Here is a 24,723-nt window from a genome sequence, read left to right as displayed (position 1 = left end):
CATAGAAGAAGTCAAGAGATAATTGTGCAATTTGTTCTCTCGCAGCCTTTGGACACTCCTGCTTCTTAGAAAAGAAACTTCGAAAGACTGTGATAAATGTGACACAAGGAACAGGGACAGCCAATGACTCGGGGTGATCGGAAGGTCTCACACTCGCTGATCCCTGGCTTTAGATCTGGGAAATCTGTCTGGGTTATTTTCTCATCATGAGGAAAGTCAAATCATTATCGTTTGGACCCCAGGCTCACTGAGTGAGATCAATTATGTGTGTGTTTTTTTTTAGAAAAAAAGCCCAGTAATCTGGTTTTCTCATAATGGGATATTTTGAGTAGATGATGCAGTCAGATCTACGATAAGCTCCACTTACACAAGACTGTCTTTCACATAACTAAAACCAGCCAAGTGAATAGGGTTCGATATTCTTTAGCTGTTTGTGTCTGAGCATATTGACATTTATCTCATCAAAATGTAGAAGAGTTTTTGCACAAATCCCAATCCACTGTTTGAGGTCTGTCTCCCATTTCCAGCACAAAGTGTATGAAATATTGTGGGACGGAGGGCGTTGCTCAGGGTGGCTGCCTTAAGCAACTACTTGGGAAAGTAAAATCACACACATTGGTACTGCAGCCAATGAGTGACCTCGTTTTTTTTTGAACATCACCAATAAGAGACACTCTAATCACCGTCCCTTCACATTCAGTGGTGTTGCCATCACTGAATCCTTCACTGTTAACATCCTTGGGATTACCATTGAGCAGAAACTCACAGCATAAACACAGTGGCTACAAGAACAGGTCAGAGGCTAGGAATACTGCAGTGAGCAAGTCACCTCCTGATTTCCCAAAGCCTGTCCACCATCTACAAGGCACAAGTCAGGAGTGTGATGGAATACTCCCCACTTGCCTGGATGGGTCCAGCTCCAACAACACTCAAGAAGCTCGACACCATCCATGAAAAGCAGCCCACTTGATTGGAACCACATCTACAAACATTCAATCCCTTCACCACCGACGCTCAGTAGGAGCAGTGTAAACTATCTACAAGATGCACTGCAACAATTCACCAAAGATCCTTAGACAGCACCTTCCAAACCCAGGACCACTTCCATCTAGAAGGACAAGGGCAGCAGGTAAATGGGAACACCACCATCCACCAGTTCCCCTCCAAGTCCAAACTGATTTGGAAAAATATCACCGTTCCTTTGCAGTCACTGGGTCAAAATCCTGGAATTCCTTCCCTAATGGCATTGTGGGTCAACCCACAGAACATGGACTGCAGCGATTCAAGAAGGCAGCTCACCACCACCTTCTCAAGGGTAACTAGGGATGGGCAATAAATGCTGGCCAGTCAGCGACGCCCATGTCCCACGAATAAATAATTTAAAAAAATCTCACTTTGGTCACATGTATAGCAGTGGGCCTCAGTGTTGAAATAGGATGGGAGGGTAGTGCCAAAGCATTGGCCTTTACACACCCTGTAGGTGAGAGGCAATTTTAACCAGAGCGTGGTAGCAACACATTGAACAAAGGAACAAAGAAACTGGGAATGAAAAACTTGATGTATGAGAAGCATATGAGGACTCTGGGTCTGTACTTGATGGAGAATAGAAGGATGAGAGGGATCTATAAAACTTACTTAATACTAAAAGGCCTGAATAGAGTGGACATGGGGAAGATGTTTCCATTAATCGGAGAGACAGGGATCTGAGGGCACAGCCTCAGAGTAAAGGGATGATCCTTTAGAACTGAGATGAGGGGGGATTTTTTCAACCAGAGGGTGGTGAATTTGTGGAATTCATTGCCACAGAAGAGGGTGGAGGCTAGATCATTGAATGTGCTTTAGGCACAGATAGGTTTTTGATTGATTATGGAATAAAGACTAGGGGGGAAGCAGACTCAACGGGCCAAATGGCCTAACTCTGCTCCTATATCTTATGGTCAAAAAATGTCACCAGGCTAAAGATCTTTGGTTATCTCCAGTACCAAGAAATCACAGTTTAGTAAAATTTGAGGCAAACGTTTCTGTGAGCAGTGGGATCTGGAAATCCTAAATTTTACATTTCGATACCAAGTTTCCAATGACAGAAGAATTGGAAGGTGGAGGTGAATATTTAGTGCTGTTTTCGTCTTTACCTCCATTGAATACTGATCTCTAAAATCAAAAATTCCGAAGGGAAAATGTCATGAGGTTTACAAAAGCTGTCAAAATTTTCAAGAAAGAATTTGGTATGAACTGATCTGGAATAATCCCAAGTGTTGGACACCAGTTGTCCTAAATTCATGCTGTACTATAGAGACCTGGGGGAGGCCATGGCCTGGTGGTATTATCACTGGACTATTAATCTAGAAGCTCAGCTAATGTTCTGGGGACCCCAGTTCGAATCCCACCATGGCAGGTGGTGGTATCTGAATTCAATAAAAAAAATGGAATTAAGAATCTACCGATGACCATGAAACCATTGTCAATTGTCAGAAAAACCCATCTGGTTCATTAATGTCCTTTAGGGAAGGAAAATCTTCCATGTCTGGCCCACATGTGACTCCAGAGCCACAGCAATGTGGTTGACTCTCAATTGCCCTCTGAAATGGCTGAGGAAGCCATTCCTTCTCAAGGGCAACTAGGGACGGGCAATAAATGCTGGTCAGCCAGCAATGCCCATGTCCCACGAGTGAATTAGAAAAAAACATGATTTGATAATCTCAGCCGAGCATTGCCTACCCTGGCTGTGCCGTTCCAGTAGTTCTGTGCTCTTTTCACACTCCAGTGCAGTACTGAGGGAGTGCTGCACTGTCAGAGGTGCTGTTTTTTGGATGAGGCATCCAAGCAAGGTCCCACTGGCCCTCTCGGGTGAGTGCAAAAGATTGAATGGTGGTATTTCAAAGATGAACAGAGATTTGTCCCGTGCTGACCTGGCCAATCAATATCAGAAAAACCCGTCACTGTTAATGCAGGTTTGTGCAAGTTGGTTGTTCTGTTTGCTACATTATAACACTTCAAAAATGATTCATTGGTTGTAAGGTACTTGGGGGCTTCAGGTAGTTGTAAAAACAACATGAAATTCAAGTCTTTTCTTTCTAATACTGACCTCTTTTACATTTTTTTTATTCATTTGTGGGACATGGGCGTCGCTGGGCCAGCCCATCCCTAGTTACTTTTGGAGGGCAGTTGACAGTCAACCACATTGCTGTGGTTCTGGAGTCACATGGAGGCCAGACCAGTTAAGGACAGCAGGTTTCTTTGACTAAAGCACCTTAGTGAACCAGATGGGTTTTTTCAACAATTGACAGTGGTTTCATGAACGTCAGTAGATTCATAATTCCAGATTTTTAAAAAAATTATTGAATTCAAATTCCACCGTCTGCCGTAGCAGAATTCGAACCCAGGTCAGCTGAGTTTCTGGATTTAGGTGTGGACGAGAAAAGAATGGCTACGACATGATTTAACACAATAATGGCTTTAAAATGGCTGTCCTGCTGAGAACTAAGCATCCTGGGAGTTTTGGTCAACTTATAGATTAAAACCAGATGCAGGTGGTAATGAGGATCTGGTCTGGGAGCTGTGATCTGAAGCTTCCCGTGTTGGTCAGATCAGGGAAATTGTTTACATTAACTGAGGCAGTGTGGCTCTGATTTTTAGGGCTGCTATGTGTGAGACATGTAAAATGAGCTAAGCATCATGGTGTCGTTCAAAAGTAATTTCACTGGATGTTCGAGCCATGTGATCAGTTTCTCGTTACACAATTGCCTGGATGACAGAGAATCTTCTGGAAGCAAGTGGTGAATTGTGGATAAAAGACACGGAAGTTCTTTGTTTGGCAGCGATAGCTCAGAAGAGACCAAACATCGCAACAAAGCTTGTACCCTGAAGAATACTTCAGAGAGGAAGAAGATAGATTCTACAGCTAGAATATTTCTTGGCCAAGGTTTTCCTAAACTTGGTAGTATCTATTTTCAGTTAAATAGTTAAAGTTGATGTTCAGTTAAAGTATAGTTTAAGAGTTAAAGTTCAGCAAAGAGTTAATGAGTTGCAATTGTTGATATTTGGGTTGATACTGGAAGTGTTAAATAAAGAAATAATTGAACTGATGTCCTTGTTTGTCTCATTAAACTGGAATGCTTGGAAGGTATTTAAATTAAAGCTGTATGGTCTTATATAACAACGTTACAAAATTATCTGTTCAGTATCACATTGTTGTTTATGGGAGCTTGCTGTGCACAAATTGGCTGCCGTATTTCCTACACAGTAATTGCAGAGAAGGTTTACCAGGCTGACTTTCAGCACCCTCCAACTGGCAACCTCATCTTCAGCTCCAGAGATCCTGAAAGTCAGGATTTCTTTGCTTGCACTCGCTATCTCTTAACCATCCTTTTGGAAGCCCCTATAAACCTCTTTGCCCAAATTTGTGGTCTTCCCACCCTAATCACGCTTTCTGGATCAGTGTCAGATTTTGTCTGGTTACACTAATATGTTAAATACATTTTATCAGTGGTATATACATGTATTTATACTTGTGTTGGCCTGGAACCTGCTGTTCTATGAGGGTGCTGGAAGCAGGGTTAATTAATGAATTCCAAAGGAAGTTAGGTGAGGACTTCACAGAATCATCATAGAATCCCTACAGTGCAGAAGGAGGCCATTCAGCCCATCGAGTCTACACCTCCCACAGTCCCATCCAAGCCTTATTCCCATAACCCCACGTATTTACCCTGCTAATCCCCCTGACACTAGGGTCAATTTAGCATGGCCAATCACCATAACCCGCATATCATTGAATTGTGGGAGGAAACTGGAGGAAACCCACACAGACACAGGGAGAAGGTACAAATTCCACATAGACAGTTTCCTGAGGCTGGAATTGAACCCCCCGGTCCGTCGTGCTGTGATGCAGCAGTGCTAACCACTGTACTACTGTGTTGCCTTTGAGACAAATAAACTTGCAGGGCTTATGAAGGAACGGCACTGACTGTTTCGACCTGATAGGCCGAATGGTCTCCTTCTGGGTCACAATAACTTCACAGTTCTATATAAATGCAAGTTATTGCAGGCAGAGGGAAAACAAAGATTGTTATTAAGAAATACAAAATTTATTAATACATTCCAGTAAAAGTGCAGAATTAATATTTAAAGATATTAGTTGTAAACATACGGTTCTCCCACAAAAGTATTGAAAGGACTTCTGCCCTTATATCAAAAAAGCCCCCTTACAATCAATGTAGTTCTGTCCAGAAAGGGCAGAATTTTGCTACATCCCATTGCCCTCCCCAGGAGTGCCTCGCTGACTGGAATTGTTTATCATTTTTCTTTGGAATAAAAATAAAAGTTTATTCTAAGTAAACTTTTTTTTATTCATCTTTGCTTCATTCACATGTGTCCATTTTCCTTTTTATTCCTCTCGATCATTAATCTGGATTCACCATTCCCACATTCTTAGCACACAGGCGGGCTGGATAGGGATAGCAGGAGAATTAGTCCTGCAGGGTTACAGGAGAGAGGGAGAGAAAAATGGTGGAAGGGGGAGAAGTTGCAAGATCTTTGCTCCAACTTTTGAAGTGAGAAATGAGAGACTTTTCAAAGACAAGACTATCCCATTAACAAAATTCACAGTTTTGTGCTCAGTCTGAGAGATGGGTCTCTCTAACTTTAGTGCTACTTTCTGTGAGGTTATGAAGCCGTGCTTTATGAGCACAAAGGAAATTGAGATGTGTGGCGATAGTGTGTGGAGGCTCTCCTCCAAGTTACACACCATCCTGACCTGGCTATATTGCCATTCCTTCATTGTCACTGGGTCAAAAGCCTGGAATTCACTCCCTAACTGCACTATGGGTGCACCTATGACTGCAGTGGGTTCAAGGAGGCAGCTCACCACCACCTTCTCAAGGGCAAGTAGAAATGAACCGTAAATGCTGGTCTATCCAGCAACACCAACATCCCATCAATGAATATTTTAAAAGTACAGGATGGTGGAGTGAGAGATCATAGAATCCCTACAGTGCAGGAGGCCATTCGGCCCATTGAGCCTGCACCATCAACAATCCCACCTAAACCTATCCCCATAACCTCACATATTTATCTCTGACACTATGGGTGGGATTTTACAGGTTCGCTCATCCTGAAACCATAAAATCCCACCCAAGATCAATGAATCTTCCCATTGTTCACTCCTCATCCGCTCCAATTCCCATGGCAGGCGGACGAAGGGTGATAAAATTCTGACATAAGGGTCAATTTAGTGTGGCAAATCCACCTAACATCTTTGGACTGTGGGAGGAAACCGGAATACCCAGAGGAAACCCAGCAGACATGGGGAGAACATGCAGACTCTGCACTGACAGTCACATACGGCCAAAATTGAACCCCATTCCATGGTGCTGTGAGGCAGCACTGCTAAACATTGTGCCACTGTGCCCCCCCAAGATGATCAGATAATCTAATTGAATGGTGGAGCAAGCTTGAAGGAGCAAATGGCTGCTTCCAGCTCCCATTGCTAATGAGCAGTTTGGTTCAATGGGTGACAGGTTTATCGGGAGATCTCTAGGCTGATGTATCCCCAAAGCTTGATTCCACATAAGGTGGGGCTTCAGTAACAGTCCAACCTGAACTGAAGTCTTGGTCCCAGATCCAAACAAAACCTCAATGCATTTCTCGGTTGTTGCATTTAAGGTCATTGAGCTTAGAAATAGCCGAGTGGATAATATGTGAGTTAAAGCTATGAATCAGCCTTTGAGAACTCCACTCCTGTAAGTAGACTAACCACACTTTGTTTCTGGTGTTTCACGGCTAGCTGGAGTGGTGTGTTCTGATACACATCTTCAGCTTGCAGGCTTGCGTTGTGTCTTATCAGTGTCTTTACAATAGCAGCATTATCGTTCAGGGCTGCCAGGTGCAGTGAGGTCCATCCGAACCTATTTGCAGCATTAACATTGGCCTTGTGATCGAGTAACTTCGCCAGACAGCAGAGTCTGCCTCTGTGGGCTGCAAGGTGGAGTGGTGTCCAGCCAGACACATCGGTCACATTGGGATTAGCGCCGCTGTCCAGCAGTTCCGAGACAACGTCCTTATGGTTGTAACACGTTGCCAGGTGCAGAGGAGTCCATTCCATATCTCCAGCAACATCAAGGTAAGAGAAACTTTCAATTAGCAGGCGAACAGTTGTTATTTGCCCCTTCATGGAGGCCAGGTGCAGAGGTGTCCAATCCTGCGAGGTCTTTTGATTGATATTCGCCCCATGCTTCAGGAGGTGACGACAGATTCCCGTGTGGCCGTTCAGAGCAGACAAATGCAAAGGGGTGAAGTGGGAGTCATCCAGACAGTCAACATCAGCACCACTATTCACCAGTAACCTAGCAACTCGGAAGAAACCCCTCTCAGCGGCCAGATGGAGTGGGGTCCTGAGCCCAACCTGCGTTTCGTTTAAATTAGCTCCTTGTCCAATCAGAAGCTTGGTGATATTGTATTGGCCATGATAGGCCGCGAGATGAAGGGGAGTACGATTGTCACGCTCTTGGAGATTGACATTGGCTCGGCGGCTGAAGAGGACTCGGACCAGACTCTCATGGCCATTCTGAGATGCCAGGTGGAGAGGGGACCAGCCATCGCGCTCCTTCACGTTGACGTGAGCACCGTTGTCCAACAGCACACGGCCAATCCGATCATCCCCATTTTGAGATGCGAAATGAAGAGGAGACCAATTGTCCTCGTCCGTTAGATTCGCGTCGGCTCCTCCTTCAATTAGTAACAGGGACAAGTCCGCAAACCTGTTCTGTACGGCTACAATCAGGGGTGTTAACCCCCTGGATGTCTGGGCATTCACAGAGCCTCCGTACTCAAGTACAAGTTTGACAAACTGCACATCTCCAGTGAAAACAGCCAAGTGCAACACGGTGTAGCCCTCCACAAAGTTCAGGGCGACATGCTCCTTTTGTAACCTCTCCTTCAACTTACTGATGTCGTTTTCCAGCAGGAGCTGCAGGAGTTCTCTTCTACACTCTGTAGAGAGTTCATCTACAGTGAGAAAACATTATTAGAGTAAGTCGATGAAAGGTGCATTGTTCTTGCCATCGCTGGAATCACTCATCTGAAATTTGCACTAAATTAGCCTGCTCTTTTGTATCTGATCTTCACACTGCCTGATTATCAAAACTCAGAAATGAAAATGCAGCAAGCGGTTTTATCGGCTGGGTCCTGGCTGCTGTATTAGAGGGAAAATTATCGGAACTATTTGAGGTGGTTTTGGTTCACCATAAACTCATGTCGGTGTTTGGGATTAACACTCAGCGCAAATGTGCCACAAATCTGAATTTTCAAATCCAAACTGACTGAAAAGATTAATATATTAATAGTGGAAAGCATTGAACAGACTACAAGAGAACATAGGAACAGGAAGAGGCCATTCTACCCATCCAGCCTGTTCTGTCATTCAGTTAGATCAGTTAAGCTGGTGCATGGGCTCCATCTCAGTGCGCCACAAGATTGAAATCACCTAACCATGACCCCATGAATAAATTTAAATATATATAATACACGCCAAATATTTCATAATGAGTTATAGAAAATAGAAAATCTATCTAGAGTGTGGCGACTTGGGGATTATCACAGTAACTTCATTGCCGTCTCCGTGTTTCCTCCCACAGTCCAAAGATGTGCAGGTTAGATACATTGGCCATGCTAAATTGCCCTTAATGTCCTGGGATACTAGGTTAGAGAATTAGTGGATACATATATGGGGTTATGGGCGTAGGTGGGATTGTTGTCAGTGCAGACTTGATGGGCCAAATGACCTCCTTCTGCACTATATGATTTTGTATGATTAATGTAGAGTCATAGAGGTTTACAACATGGAAACAGGCCCTTTGGCCCAACTTGTCCATGCCGCCCAGTTTTTACCACTAAGCTAGTCCCAGTTGCCCACGTTTGGCCCATATCCCTCTATACCCATCTTACCCATGTAACTGTCCAAATGCTTTTTAAAAGATAATATTGTACCTACTTCTAAGTCTACTTGTGACTAATAAATAAATTTTAACTTATTTTCTAAGTACCAGAGATGCTAGAAATCATATTCAACATGAAGAATTAGCTGTTTCCTTCTCCACAGATGCTGCGAGACTTGATGAATATTTCCAGAAATTCTTCTATTTCAAGATTTCAACTCATATACTCACCACTGCTGTCAATCTCTGATAACAGATTCAACTTCTGCAGTTCACTATTTGCGATCTCTGCAATTATTGTTCCGTTCTGCAAGAAGGGAGAAGTAAAATATTGACCAACTGTTGGGAAATTCGCAAATTTATTATTCTGCCTAAGCAACACATAAATAAATTGCTGTTTGCCTTGTGAGTGTTCACTGCCTGAACTACCAAGGTGATTAATGTCAGTGTTGAGGAGTGTAACACTTTCCCAAGTTTAAGATATAGAATCCATACAGTGCAGAAGAGGGTCATCCAGCCCATCGTGTCTGCACCGACACAATCCCACCTACGCCCATAGCCTTTTTGAATGGGAGAGCAGGCTCAAGTGAAGGTATGAAATACTCCCACCCCTATTTCTTATGTCCTTACACTATAGGAACTGTTTTGTCATTTCTAATTGATTAAGAGTACACATATCTACTCCTGAACTCATCTTCCCAAAGGCTCCTTTTTCCGTTTCCCTCTGACAAAAGTACACCTGGGACTTTGTTTTTAGTGCACCCCTATAGGCAGGTTTTTAGATAATGCTTCTTTTTAACTGAAGTGTTCTTTCACAAAAGCATTACCATTAGACACGAGCATTACACTGTCAGATACAGCAGTGGCTGTACCCATACCCTCACCATGTGTAGCCCTCTCTCTGTTAGAAAAATAAAAGCACAAGTTCGCTCGTGGGGCAACAGAAAAATAAATCCCAGGAACAGCGGCCCTGATCTTCTGATTTCCAAATCACATTGGACACCAAATGTAAAACACAAGAAAAGTTTCAGAACTTCCCAGCTTCTGTGGGAATTACCTGGGGAATCACAGAACCCTCCAGTGCAGAAGGAGGCCATTCAACCCATTGAGTCTGCACTGACCACAATCCCACACAGGACCTTTCCCATAGCCCTCTGCATTTACCCTAGCTAGTCCCCCTGACGCTAAGGGGTAATTTAGCATGGCCGGTCCATCTAAGCCGCACATCTTTGGACTGTGGGAGAAAAAGAGAGCACCCGGAGGAAACCCATGCAGAAACGTGCAGAAAGTGCAAATTCCACACAGACAGTTACCAAGGCGGGAAATCGAACATGGGTCCCTGGTGCTGGGAGGCAGCAGTGCTAATCACTGACACACTGTGCTACCCTAAGTTTAAACTTCAGATAGGTAATACACCTGCCCTCAGGACCCTCCAACAGGGTCTCCAACTCTGAGTCAGGGTTGGAAACTTGGGTAGTTCCAACGTATCCACCTTGATAGATACCCAGGAAATGCTGGACAGAAAAATCTTCTTCTAATTCTTGGGTAACTACAGACCAGGATACACACCCACCCACACTGAAGCTCACAACTGCACCCCATAACCTTTTGATTACACACTCAAAGCCCCTGACCATCCCAAAACCAACCTGACCTGACTACCTCTCCAGACCACACTGCCCTCCTGACCACTCTACACTCACAACCTCTAGACCCAACTATCCTGAATACCTGACTGCCCCATTTACCCATGGTGCCATGATTCTGACCACCCCAGCCCACCTTCTCACTCACCTTCCTTACCCATCCTACACAGTTACCTGATCTACTCAGTCATCCGACCGTCTTAACTATTTAGCATGGCCAGTCCACCTAACCTGCACTTCTTTGGGACTGTGGGAGGTAACTGGAGCACACAGAGGAAACCCATGTAGACACGGGGAGAACATGCAGCCACCACACAGACAGTGACCCAAATTTGGAATCGAACATGGGTCCCTGGAGCTGTGAGGCAGCAGTGCTAACCACTGCGTCACTGTGCCACCCCGTGCCAGCTCTTTGAAAGAGCTGTCCATTTTAATTCCATTGCCCACATTTCTGCCTATAACTCTGCAGGTGAGTCCTCATCAAGCGGATGTCAAACTGCCTTTTGGAGATGCCATCGGAATCTATTTCTCACATCTTTTCTAGAAGATGTGCAGATTGGGTGCATTGACCATGCTAAGTTTTCCTGCAGTGTACCCGAACAGGTGCTGGAGTGTGGCGACTAGGGGATTTTCACTGTAACTTTACCACAGTGTTAATGTAAGCCCACTTGTAACTTGAATAAATAAACTCTAAACTTAAACTTAAAACTTTTCAGTAGCACATTCCAAATCTTAACAATGACATGTGAAGAATTTTCTCACTTCCCCTTTTTCAGACAGTTTATATCTGTGGCCTCTGGCTGTCATTCCTCTTCCCAGAGGAAGAAAATAGCCTACTACTTGTCTACTGAATCTGAATGAAGCTAGTTCATGAAATTACATCCAATTCACAGCACAGGAACACACTGATCTGTGCCAATCATTATGCCTCACTGCACCCTTTTCACTTTACCTTATCTGAACATCCATCTATTTCGATTTGAACAACAGGGCTCACTCCACTCAAACACAGCTCTTTCCAAAGTAACTGATAATAAGAACTTCAAACAGACCTGTGTTCGCAGCAAACGTCCCAACCTTCAGGAGAACAATGATGTGACACCACACAACCCTGCCACAGCAACCTCTACAAGATGTACTGGATCATCGACACGGATACCACCATCACACGGGAGAACACCACCCACCAGGTACATGGTACATATTCAAGCAACCCTGCCAATGTTGTCTAGCTGATACGCTGCAGGAAAGGATGTCCCGAGGCATGTTACATTGGCGAGACCATGCAGACACTACAACAACGGATGGACGGACACCGCATGACAATCACCAGGCAGGAGTGTTCCCTTCCAGTCGAGAGCATTCAGTCTCCGATCTTGGGATAAGCATTCTCCCAGGTGGTTTTCAAGACACACGACAATGTGGAATCACTGAGCTGAAACTGATAGCCAACTTCCCAACTTCCACACACATGAGGACAGCCTCAACCAGGATCTTGGGTTCATGTCACACTACATGTAACCCTTACCATTTGGCCTAGGCTTGCAAAATCCTACTAACTGTCCTGGCTTGAGACAATTCACACCTCTTTAACCTGTGTTAAATCTAATAGAGGTGTATTAGGTAATGAAGGGTACAGATAGAGTAAACAGTGGCAGGCTTTTTCCTAGATTGGAGACAAATATCACGAGGGGCCACGGGCTTAAGGTGAGGGGGGAGAGGCATAATTTGGATGTTAGGGGGAGGTTTTTCACACAGAGGGTCGTCGGGGTATGGAATGCACTGCCAAGTAAGGTGGTGGAGGCAGGCACGCTGGACTTGTTTAAGGTTTACTTAGATAGACACACGAGCGAAATAGGGATGGAGGGTTGTAGGAGACTGTTTTAAATAAGGATCAGAGCCTCAGGACGTTCCTGGAAATCAACTGTTAAATGTGTTGATGTTTTTCTGTTTTACTCCGCAGGTGCATTAGTCCACGTTGTTGTCTAACGAGGGGCGTACACGCAGTGGGTCTTGCGTGGGCTTCTCTTGGATGTTTCGAGAGTAGCCTAGCACTTCGCATCGTTTGTGTATGCTTAAAACTGGACCAGCAGATGGGCACCACGACAGCTCAGTGACTATCACAGTTTGCTGTGCAGATACGTGGATTTGGGCCAGTATCTGTGGGAGTTTGTGCATTCTCCCTGTGGTTGCGTGGGTTTCCTCCAGGTGCCCCGGTTTCCTCCCACACCCCAAAGATGTGCTCTTAGGCTGATTGGTGTAACAAATTGTCCCTAAATCATTCTCCCCTTAATCTGGTTTCCAATGGGGTTACCATAAGCATAGACACGGGTCAAGGGTGGAGGAGGAAAAAACACACTGTTAAGATGGTGGCTCGGGCTCGTTGGGCCGAAGGGCCTGTTTCCCGTGCTGTGCTGTGTTGTTCTTTGTGATTATCCCTCTCTCCACTCGCACAGTCTGTACCTGTAAAGACTTGATTACCTGGAAAGATTCTCATTCCAACGATTATCTTGTTATTGTTTCTTTGTCTATTTTTGCCGTGTTTCATATGCCGTACTTCTCCACTCACCTGATGAAGGAGCAGCGCTCTGAAAGCTCCTGATTTCAAATAAACCTGTTGGACTTTAACCTGGTGTTGTGAGACTTCTTACTGTGCCCACCCCAGTCCAATGCTAATATCTCTATGTAATGATAATAAGAGACAGAATATCATACCTGGACACTGATACCTGATGATGGAGGAGTCAACTTTGGTATTTTTGTTGAACTGCTGATTTGAATATCTGGAAATTTTAACAAGCCATACAGCATTTCAGTTTCCATAACGATTTCTGAAGAAGAAAATATTTACAAATTAGTTTTCTTTCATTTAGGATTGATGGATTCATTAGCCTGAAGTCCCTGGCAATTTTTATTATAAGAATGATGTATCTCATTGAGACCCAGAGAATACTGAAAGGCTCGGATCCAAGGCCTCAGTGTAAAGGGAATCACTCTTTAGAACCGAGATGAGGAGGAATTTCTACAGCCAGAGGGTGGTGAATCTGTGGAATTTATTGCCATAGCAGGCTGTGGAGGCCAGATCATTGAGTGTATTTAAGACAGAGGTGGATAAGTTCTTGATTGTTAAGGGGATCAAAGGCTATGGGGAAAAGGCAGGAGAATGGGATTGCGAAACATATCAGCCATGATCAAATAGCAGAGCAGACCCGATGGACCAAATGGCCTAAATCTGCTCCTATGTCTTACGGTTTTATTGGGCAAAACTGTACCATGTCTTTTCCCCAGGTAATTTTACACATAACTGACAGTTTTGCAATACAGCAAACTGACATTGCTGTATATGAATTACCTCAGTCACTTGCACTTTTCCCAAATTATGTCCTTCCAAGCTCTTTTCAACTCACAAACATTGCCCTGCACCCCCATGTGCACCCACACATAAAAGACCAGAGAGATTCCTGTGTCTGTGTCACTTCTGTATGGATGCAATCTCAAACCCAACCATATCCAAAAATCACCACTCCTGGCATTTTACAGCAAATCTTTTGCAAATTTTCTTTCATTATTGAGATCTACCTTCTGGTCTCCTTTAAGTATTCTAATGGCACCACAATCTCTTACATTACAAACAAAAACACTTTCATAATTACATCTTGATAGATAATGCGCATAAATTACAGTTCATTGATTAAAATCTTTAATTTCCAAAACTCCCGTACGAAAAAGAAGGACTGACAGAAAGGGATAATTCTTATTCTGTGCTTTCCACTGAACAAAGAAATTTTACACTCCCTGTGTAAAAACACTTGCCTTGCACATCTCCTCTAAACTCTTCTCCACGCATCTTAAACCTATGTACCCTGGTACTTAACTTTTCCAACCCAGGAAAGAACATCTGAATATCTGCTCTGTGCAAGTTGCTAACTCTGATTTCCATTTGTTTAATGCCGGGTTTGTGCTTGAATGGGGCTGCTAGGATTCCCAGGAAAGCTAATGCAGTGGAAGCTGATGTCAATTGCAGTATCGGTGTGGGTCAGATTGAGGATGGTCTGACCCAGTAATTGGGGAAGGACCATGTCGTATACCCCCTTGGGCCTGCTCCAAGATTCTATAAGATCAAGAACTATTTTCTACCTCAACTCCAGTATCTTCATATCCCTTATTGTTCATCATATTATTTTAGTGAAAATAACGTTCTTTAGGACTCTACATCGACTCCTAGTCTAGAAAGAGAATCCCTACAGTGCAGAAAGAGGCCATTTGACCTATCGAGTCTGCACTGACCACAATCCCACCCATTCCCCACCTCCATATCCCTACATATTTACCCACTAATCCCTCTAACCTACACATCCCAGAACACCAAGGGGCAATTTTTTTAGCATGACCAATCAACCCAACCCACACATCTTTGGACTGTGGGAGGAAACCAGAGCACCCGGAGAAAACTCAGCTCAGTGACTATCACTGTTTGTGTGCAGATACATGGATTTGGGCCAGTGTCTGTGGGAGTTTGCGTATTCTCCCCGTGCTTGCATGGGTTTTCTCCGGGTGCTCCGGTTTCCTCCCACACCCCAAAGATGTGCTCTTAGGCTGATTGGTGTAACAAATTGGTCTAAATTAGTCTCCCCTCAATCTGGTTTCCAATGTGGAGTGCCATAAGTGTAGACAAGGATCATGGGTGGAAGAGGGAACTCACAATTTTAAAATGGCTGCGGGGGCTCGTTAGACCAAAGGGCCTGTTTCCCATGCTGCTTTGTTCTTTGAAACCCATGTAGACACGAGGACAATGTGCAAACTCCACACAAACAGTGACCCAAGCCAGGGATCGAACCCAGGTCCCTGGAGCTGTGAAGCAGCAGTGTTAACCACTGTGCTACCGTGCCGCCTGACAATGGCTCAATTTAAAAATCCTCATCCTCATGCTCAAATCCCTCCATAGTCTCCTCCCTCTGGGACTCCCCCCACCGATCACAAGTTCCTCCAGTAAGCCAAGAACTCTGTCCTCATCCAACTCCAGTCATGTTGATCTCCCCATTCCTTTCATTCCACCATCAGCAGCTGTGCCTTCAGCAGCCTAGGACATCAATTCAGGAATTCTCTCTCTACTTCTCTATCCTTTTATCTCCTCCTTTCAGACATGCCAGAAACCCTACCGCTTTGCCCAACATTTTGATTGCCTGTCCTAACATCTCCTTCTCTGCTTGAGTGTCTCTTCAGGGACATTGGAGCAGTGTCGAACCACTTCTAAAAGCAAATTTTTTTGGCATATTCCAGGGTCGTAATGGAAGTTGATGGCCATAGATCTAAGGGCAGTGATAGAGCTACTGGGAGCAGGTACTCAATACAGAGTATCTTTGATACAGTTATTTGAAATTTGTTTAGCAACAGATGTTGAATTGTTGACTGGAATCCAAAAATATGTTGGCAGGTTATCAAAGGTTTGAATATACACTGAACTATATGTTAAGAACTTCCAACTTGGACGCATCAGATCCAAATACCCCTCTAACCCCTGACCTATATTTTGTCAGTAACCAACGTTCATTAATCTGCAAGCTCAAGACACTTTTCAAGATGCTTTGATGCATTATAAATCAATCTCATGCCTGAGAATGCAGGCCGGTGTTCTAGCTCCTGGTCCCAGCATCTCTTCATCAAGTCAACCATCTGTGCACATTCATGTGGAGAATTCTCTGGAATGAGTTTAAGGCACGGTCTCTCTCCTGCCACCACTTTAACAAACACAGCCATTACATTCATCCCTGGAATAAGAAGGAGCAATCAGAATGATTCAGATAGAAGAAAAAATCAATTTTGTCTTAAAGCAAACTAAGGCCAGAGTTGATTCTACCATTGCTTAGACACACAAGTATGGCTAAATAATTGTACATTCACACAACACCATTTCATACACAGAAACATGTCCAAACATGCACACATACATACCTGCTGTTAAATGTATCAATTGAGGTTAAGTATATAGAGATGGAGGGCATTGCTTGGATAGTTAAAGAGCTACTTACTAACACAGGAGTGGAATGGAATCAGGAAATAAATAGCTGTAAGATTTCACTCCGTGATTAAAGTAAAGGCTAGTTCTCGTTTTTCCTTTCACCAAATAGGCACCTTCAGGATTGAGTGCAGGGCCAGGAAGATGGCGTCTGCTGTGGACCTGTGTGGATGTAGTGAATGCAGGCAATCTGGCAGGCTGGAATTGATTCATAGATGCCTAGGTCACCAACAACCTATCCTGGTCCCCCCCCCCCGCCATGCCGACACTATAGTTAAGAAAGCCCACCAACCCCTCTACTTTCTCAGAAGACTCAGGAAATTTGGCATGTCAACTACGACTTTCACCAACTTTTACAGGTACGCCATAGAAAGCACTCTTTCTGGTTGTATCACAGCTTGGTATGGCTGCCCAAAACCGCAAGAAACCAGGAAAGGTCATAAATGTAGCCCAATCCATCATGCAAACCAGCCTCCCATCCACTGACTCTGTCTACACTTCTACTGCCTCGGAAAAGTAGCCACTATAGTTAAGGACCACATGCACCCCAGATATTCCTCCTTCCACCTTCTTCTGTCGGGAAAAAGACACAAAGTCTGAGAACACATACCAACCAACTCAAGAACAGCTTCTTCTCTGCTGTCACCAGACTTTTGAATGTACTTACCTTGCATTAAGTTGATCTTTTTCTACCCCCTAACTATAACTGTAACTCTACATTCTGCACTGTCTCATTTCCTTCCCTATGAATGGTATGCTTTATCTGTACTGCGCACAAGAAACAATACTTTTCACTGTATGTTAATACATGTGACAATAATAAATCAAATCGAATTCTACATGTTCAGTTGTAAATAAAAACAGACTGATAGCAAGAGCTACATTTTTTGAAAAAGATGAACTTGGATGTGCACTTGGGGTGCCTGAGTGTTCAAGGATAAAAACATACATTGGAAGGTGGGATTAGGTCAATAGCTTTTTGATTTGATTTGATTTATTATTGCCACATCTAAAAGTTAAATTGTATTTATTAGTCACAAGTAAGGTTTACATTAATGCTGCAATGAAGATACTGTGAAATTCCCCTCGTCGCCACACTCCAGCTCCTGTTCAGGTCAATGCACATCTTTCAGACCGTGGGAGGAAACCTGAGCACCCAGAGGTAACCCATGCAAACAGGGGGAGAATGTACAAACTCCACACAGCTAGTGACCCAAACTGGGTCCCTAGCACTGTGAGGCAGAAGTACTAACCACTGTGCTACCGTGCCACCAATTGTATTGGCATATACTGAAAAGTATTGTTTCTTGTGCACTATACAGACAAAGCATACCGTTCATAGAGAAAGAAAAGAGAGGGTGCAGAATGTAGTGTCACAGTCATAGTTAGGGTGTCCAAAAAGATCAGCTTGATACAAGACAGGTCTGTTCAAAAGTCTGATGGCATCAGGGAAGAAGCTGTTCAGTTGGTATGTGACCTCAGAGCTTTGCTTCTTTATGGCTTCACAGGCAGGATAGACCGAAAGACTTCCTTCTGTGTTGTAAATCTTTCTATGCCTTTTGTGATTGTGAAATGCAGTGATTAATTCTCCACAATGAATTAAAAAACCAAGGACAAGGAAATAACAACTAAGGTGCTGGCTGGAATCCAGGGATTGCTGAGCTTCCATTAACATATTTACTTTATCTTACCCATGGTGGAGGTTCCTGGTTGTGGCCTCATGCTGGCTAACGTACTTGTGTATAACTTCTTTAAATATTTCTGTAACATAGTCACTAAGCCACTTATTTCAGTGAGCATGTTAGAATTGTACATGCTCAAGGGGATTAACCAGTCCTCACAAAACTCTTGAAGGCTTATGAATCATAAAGCATCAATTGCTTTGCCACCTCCATTGATGCACAACCTCTTCAGATATCAGTGTGTACCACTGTAATGATAACACAAATCAAAGAGACCAATGTATTCCAACACATCCGCCTTCTATAACAGGATCTCATGAGCATAAGAAATAGGAGCAGGGGTAGGCCACTCATCCCCTCAAGCCTGCTCTGCTATTCGATAACATCGTGACTGCTCTGCTTGAGGTCTTGACAGCAATTTCCTGCCTGTTCCCCATACCTTGGAGTCATCAGTCAAACATCTCCCTAACTGAGCCTTGAATATGTTCAATGAGACAGCCTCCACTGCTCTCTGTGAAAGAAAACTAACAGCCTCTGAGAGAACAAATTCCTCTTCATTTCAATCTTAAAGGGGAGACCACTTATTCTTAAACTATACCCCCTAGATCGAGATTCCCCATTGAAGAAATATCCTCTCAGTGTCTCCCCTATCGCTTCCCTCAGCATCTTACACGTTTCAATAAAATAACCACTCATTCTTCTGAACTCCAATGAATATAAGTCAAACCTGCTCAACTTTTCCTCCCAAGACAACCCCTTCGTCCCAGGAATCAGTTTGAAATTAATTTATTAGTGTCAGAAGTAGGCTTAGATGAAGTTACTGTGAAAATACCCAAGTCGCCACACTCTGGCACCTGCTCGGATACAGTGAGGGAGAATTTAGCGTGGCCAATGCACCCAACCAGCACGTCTTTCAGACTGTGGGAGGAAACTGGAGACCCAGAGGAAATCCACACAGACATGGAGAGAGCATACAGACTGCTCAGATAGTGACCCGAGTCGGGAATCAAACCCAGGTCCCTGACATCGTGAGGCAGCAGTGCTAACCACTGTGCTGCCCATCTAGTGAACCTTCACTGAATTTCTTCTAATATAAGCACATCTTTCTTTAAGTAGGGAGACCAAAACTGTACACATTAAAATTTGTGGCTGTGACTAAATCATGATAATGAATGCACCCAGAATCCCATGGTGAGGGGAAAGGAAAGTTGACCTTCCTCCAGGTCTGTTAAGTATTCCAAAAAGAGATTAGCAGTTAACACATTTACTGGAGTGGTCTGGATGTATGAGTATCAGAGACAGTGCTACCTGCATAGGACTTCTGCTGTGTCAGGATCTCCCACAGGACAATGGAAAAGCTGCAAGAATAAATGTTTCCAGTAAGCTTCTTTGTGACAGAAAGGCAAGTTGTGATAATTTAAATTGAATGAACAAATGACCTTTCTTAATATTTAATCTTTCATGGGATCTGGCCATCCCTAAACGACATTGCACATGGAGGCCAGACCAGGTCAGGATGGCAGATTTCCTTCCCTAAACCACAAACCAGATGAGTTTTTACAGCTTAAATAAAGGCAAAAATATTGTGAATGCTGGAATCTGAAACTAAAACAGAAAATGCTGGAAAATCTCAGCAGGTCTGACAGCATCTATAGAGAGAGGATAGAGCCAATGTTTCAAGGCCCTTTGAAGGGTCATCCAGACTCAAATCATTGGCTCTATTCCCTCCCCACAGACCTGCTGAGATTTTCCAGCATTTTCTGGGTCTGGGTTTTTACCACAGCCAGCAATGGTTATCACCAGACATTTAATATCAGATTCCAACATCTGCCGTGGAGGGATTCAAACCCATTTTTGCAAAGTATTAGACCATAAGACCATAAGATATAGGAGGAAATTTAGGCCATTCGGCACATCGAGTCTTGTCCACCATTCAATCTTGGCTGATATGATTCTCATCTCCATTGTCCTGCCTCCCCCCCCACCACGTAACTCTTGATCCCCTTATTGATCAAGAACCTATCTATCTCTGTCTTAAAGACATTCAATGACCTGGCCTCCAGAGTCCTCTGTGGCAATGAGTTCTGGCTGAAGAAATTTCTCATCTCAGTTTTAAAGGAGTGTCCCTTCACTCTGAGGTTGTGCCCTCAAGTTCTAGTATCTCCTACTAATGGAAATATTCTCTCCATGTCCACTCTTTCTAGGCCTCTCAGTATTCTGTAAATTTCAATTAGATCTCCTCTCATCCTTCTAAACTCCGTCAAATATAGACACAGACTCCTCAACCTCATATGACAAACCCTTAATTCCTGGGATCATTCTTGTGAAACTCCTCTGGACTCCCTTCAAGGCCAGCACATCCTTCCTTAGGTATGGGACCAAAACTGATCACAATAACTCAAATACACTGGATCTCTGGATTACTAATCCAGCAATTATGTCACTGCCTCCCCTAACTTGTATCCATGCAGCGTATAAGCGTAATGCAATATTCCAGGATTCTTCCAAAGGAGTAGTTTCAAACAAGTTTGATATCAAGACAGATTAAGAGATATTGGAACAGGAAGCAATGTCTTTACCCAAGGTTTTTTAAAGATTAAAGCAGAGATATTTATGTGGAGGGGTGTAGATGGAGGATTCCAGAGATAAAGGCCCGGTCAATAATGGTGGAATGATTATAATTACACAAAAAGAACATAAGTGGAGAGGTTGAAATAACTCAGAATGTTGTTGTCTGAACCAGATTACAGAGATAGGGAGCAGTTAGAGCCATCAGGCATTTGAAAGCAGAGATGTACATTTGAAAATTGGAACATTGCTTAACTGTGAGCCTGTGTAAGTCAACAAGCACAAGGGTGGTGAATGAATGCAACTTGGTGCAAATGTAATACCTCCGCAGTATTCTGTGTTTATTACATAAAAGACAATGTAAGCTTAATCAACAAACTCCACAATAACTCTTTAAATCTCGACTGATAATTGACAGTAGCTGTAAAATACAAACGGCGAATGGTATTAATGGCTCTAGTTTCTAACTAGCATGACTAAAGAATTCAGCTGCCTGTAGGTTTCAGACTTTCATCTCTCTCTGTCTCTCTCCAAACAAATGTAGAATTAGGAGTTACCCTTCACTAGTGGTAACTAGTGGAGCTAAAGCCAAGGGAGAAATATAAAGAAAACTTACATAAACCACATAGTTAATGGAGAAATTAAGGACAGAAGGAAATAATTGCATTTGTAAAGTGCCTTTCACAACATCAAGACATTCCCAGCACTTTACACTGAATGAAATAACTTTAAAATGTAGTCACAGTTGTATTGTGGGAAATGCAACGGCCAGTAAGTGCACAGCAAGCTCCCACATACAGTTTTAAGTTAATTTATTGTTCGTCACAAATCAACTGCAATGAAGTTACTGTGAAAATCCCCAACTTGATACTGCGCAGGTAATCTGTTTCAATGTTAATTAAGAGACAAATATTTGACAGAACGTCAGCAAGAGTTCCCCTGCTCTCTGTCAAATTAGATCCTTTACATCCACTCGGAGGGCAGACAAGGTATTGGTTTAACGTCTCATTTGGAAGATGGCACCTCCAACAGTGTGGCACTCCCCCAGTACTGCACTGACATGCTCAAACCTCTGGAGTGCAACCTGAAAACATCTGTGTCTGATTGAATTTTTACCTGTAAACATCATGCTTGACTCCAGACGGTCCGTTCAGTAGTTCAGGTGGCATGTAGTTGACGGTTCCTCTGACCACAGACCTTTCAACTTGTTCCATACTGCTCAAACAACCTTCCCACTTTGATAATCCAAAATCCGCAATCTAAAAGATATAATTCCTTTAACCAAAAAGTTGAACCGAAATGTCCGCACAGCAATAAAAACCTCTCCTGGTTTCTGTTCTACTGTGGGTATGGATTGCTTCAACATCAGAAAGAGATGATGTGGAGATGCGTTGGACCGGGATGGGCACAATAAGAAGTCTCACAACATCAGGTTAAAGTCCAACAGGTTTATTTGGAATCACGAGCTTTCAGAGCATTGCTCCTTCATCAGGTGAGTCTTTTCTCTGCACTCTCTGCAATTACTGTTCAGGAAACACAACAGCCAAGTTGTGCACAGCAAGATCCCACAGACAACAATGTGATACTGAGCAGATAATTTGTTTTAATGTTTTTATATTAAAACTATTAAATAGAAACTCAGCTGACTCAGGTTCGAATCCCTCCACAGCAGATGGTGGAATTTGAATTCAATAATTTTTTAAAAATTGGAATTAAGAATCTACTGGTGAACCTGAAATGATTGTTGGAAAAATCCATCTGGTTCACTGATGTCCTTTAGAGAAGGAAATCTGCTGTCCTTACCTGGTCTGGCCTACACGTGACTCCAGAGCCACAGCAATGTGGTTGACTCCCAACTGCTCTCGGACAACTACGGATGGACAATAAATGCTGGCCAGCCAGCGATGCCCATGTCCCACAAATAAATAAAAAGAAAATGGTGTTTATTGTGGGATAAATATTATCGGGACCCTGGGAAGATCTGCCCTATTCCCCTTGAATAGTGCCATTGGATCTTTTATAGCTACCTGAGAGAAAAGATGTGTGGTTAGGTGGATTGGCCATGCTAAATGGCCCATTAGTGTCAGAGTGACCAGCAGTTATGGGGATAGGGCCTGGGTGCGATTGCTGTCGGTGCAGGTTTGATGGGCTGAATGGCCTTCCTCTGCACTGTAGGGTTTCTATGATTCTATCAGGGCCCTACTTCACACTGAGTATCTTTAAAATATCAGATATAATACACGCCATACGGAATATTTAATACGGCAACCTTGACATGAAGGTTCTCGTCCAGGAGTACGTTTCCAGGTTTCAGATCCAGATGGAGTAGAGGTGGGTCCAGACAGTGCAGGAAGTTCATTCCCATTGCCATCTCATGTATAATACGGAACTTCATCAGCCAGGTTAAAGTATACCTGACAAGCAGCTTATCCAGGGAACCGTTCTCCATGTATTCCATCACAATCCCAGCCGGCCTTGTACAAATCCCATAGATTGGCAAAATATGCTTGAACCTAATTTCCACCATCTTTGCTGCCTCCTGCGCCAGATGGCTCATGTTCCTGGAACAAGTTAACGAGGAAAGAGAGCTGTAATTGTCAATTCCCCATCGCAATCCCACCATAAACTTGCTAAAGTTATAAGAAACATGCGTGCGCAAGTTAATTATTAAATTATAATTAACGTTGTTAGCACTGCTGCCTTACAGCGCCAGACACCTGGGTTTGATTCTTGGCTTGGGCACTGTCTGTGCAGAGTCTGCACATTCTCCCCGTGTCTGCGTGAGTTTCATCTGGGTGCTCCAATTTCTTCCCACACTCCAAAGATATATGGATTAAGTTGATTGGCCATGCTAAATTGCCCCTTAGTGCCCCGGGATGTGTAGGTTAGAGGGATTAGCGGGGTAAATATGTGGGATTAAGGGTAAGGATGAGATTGTTGTCAGTGTACACTCGATGGACCGAAGGGCCTCCTTCTGCACTGTAGAGATTCTATGATTCTCCTGCGTTCTTCTTATAACCCTTGATCCCCTTATTGATCATGTAACTATCTATTTCTGTCTTAAAGACACTCAACGATCTGGCCTCCACAGCCTTCTATGGCAATGAGTTCCACAGATTCACCACCCTCTGGTTGAAGAAATTCATCCTCATCTCCGTTTTAAAGGAGCGTCCCTTTATTCTAAGGTTGTACCCTTGAGTTTTGGGCTCTCCCACTAGTGTAAACGTCCTCTCCACATCCACTCTATCTAGGCCTCTCAGTAATCTTTAAGTTTCAATTAGACTCCCCCTTCGTCCTTCTAAACTCCATCGAGTATAGATCCAGACTCCCCAACCGCTCCTCATATGACAAAAACTTCATTCATGGGACCATTCTTGAGAACCTCCTCCCTCAATCTGATAGATGTCCTGATAAGGTGCATTGACCCGAACAGGCGCTGGAATGTGGCAGCTACGGGAATTTCACAGAAACTTCATTGCAATGTTAATGTGAACTTCCTTATGACTAATAAATAAACTTAACTTTAGTTTCTTATGGTCTTCTTTTGATCATATTGCCTCGGTTTGGTTGAATATTCTATGAGCCCAGATCATACCATTAACTGTAATCGCTGGCACCTACCTCTCAAATGAAGATGATTCCTCACGTAACAAGTGGGGGCACTTCACAGCCAGGCTCAGCCTCCACAGCTTGTGTTTTGCTTTGAAGACATTTGCAAACCCTCCTGACACAATCCTGTCGAAAGGCAGAAAGTCATCCTCTGTGAAATACTTGACGTTAGCACAAGGCTGCCGGAGGGAAGGGCTCTTTGTCTCACCTGACATTGCGAGGGGAGAGAACAGCTCCGAGGGCACTTCGTTGCCAGGTGAACTTCCTGCTCT

General features: G+C 43.6%; 2 protein-coding genes across 3 annotated transcripts in view; one reads left to right on the top strand and one right to left on the bottom strand.

The window, feature by feature from the left end:
* The window catches only part of LOC145359783 (transmembrane protease serine 5-like), a 37,118-nt gene extending 34,701 nt beyond the window's left edge, over positions 1-2,417 (top strand). The window contains exon 12 of the mRNA XM_080214561.1: positions 46-2,417. Coding sequence (XP_080070687.1) covers positions 46-69 — 24 coding nt within the window. The 3' untranslated portion in view covers positions 70-2,417. The remainder of the gene's footprint in view (positions 1-45) is intronic.
* A 2,684-nt stretch (positions 2,418-5,101) lies between these two features.
* Positions 5,102-24,704, bottom strand: ankk1 (ankyrin repeat and kinase domain containing 1). 2 transcript variants are annotated; one of them, XM_080214606.1, is made up of 8 exons: positions 24,464-24,704; positions 23,112-23,403; positions 21,959-22,101; positions 19,583-19,632; positions 16,189-16,344; positions 13,292-13,407; positions 9,162-9,237; positions 5,102-8,001 (listed from the first exon to the last, which is right to left on the bottom strand). In XM_080214606.1, exons 1-8 carry the CDS (start codon positions 24,664-24,666, stop codon positions 6,707-6,709), a joined length of 2,331 nt encoding a protein of 776 aa, XP_080070732.1. In that variant the 5' UTR covers positions 24,667-24,704; the 3' UTR covers positions 5,102-6,706. The 2 variants fall into 2 exon arrangements, with proteins under 2 accessions (XP_080070732.1, XP_080070733.1); XM_080214607.1 differs by lacking the exon at positions 16,189-16,344.
* Between the last annotated feature and the right edge of the window lie 19 nt (positions 24,705-24,723).

This window comes from Carcharhinus amblyrhynchos, chromosome 29 (assembly GCF_965287045.1).
Source record: "Carcharhinus amblyrhynchos chromosome 29, sCarAmb.v2.hapA, whole genome shotgun sequence".
Classification (NCBI taxonomy): domain Eukaryota; kingdom Metazoa; phylum Chordata; class Chondrichthyes; order Carcharhiniformes; family Carcharhinidae; genus Carcharhinus; species Carcharhinus amblyrhynchos.
This window is presented reverse-complemented; position numbering and strand designations above follow the sequence as displayed.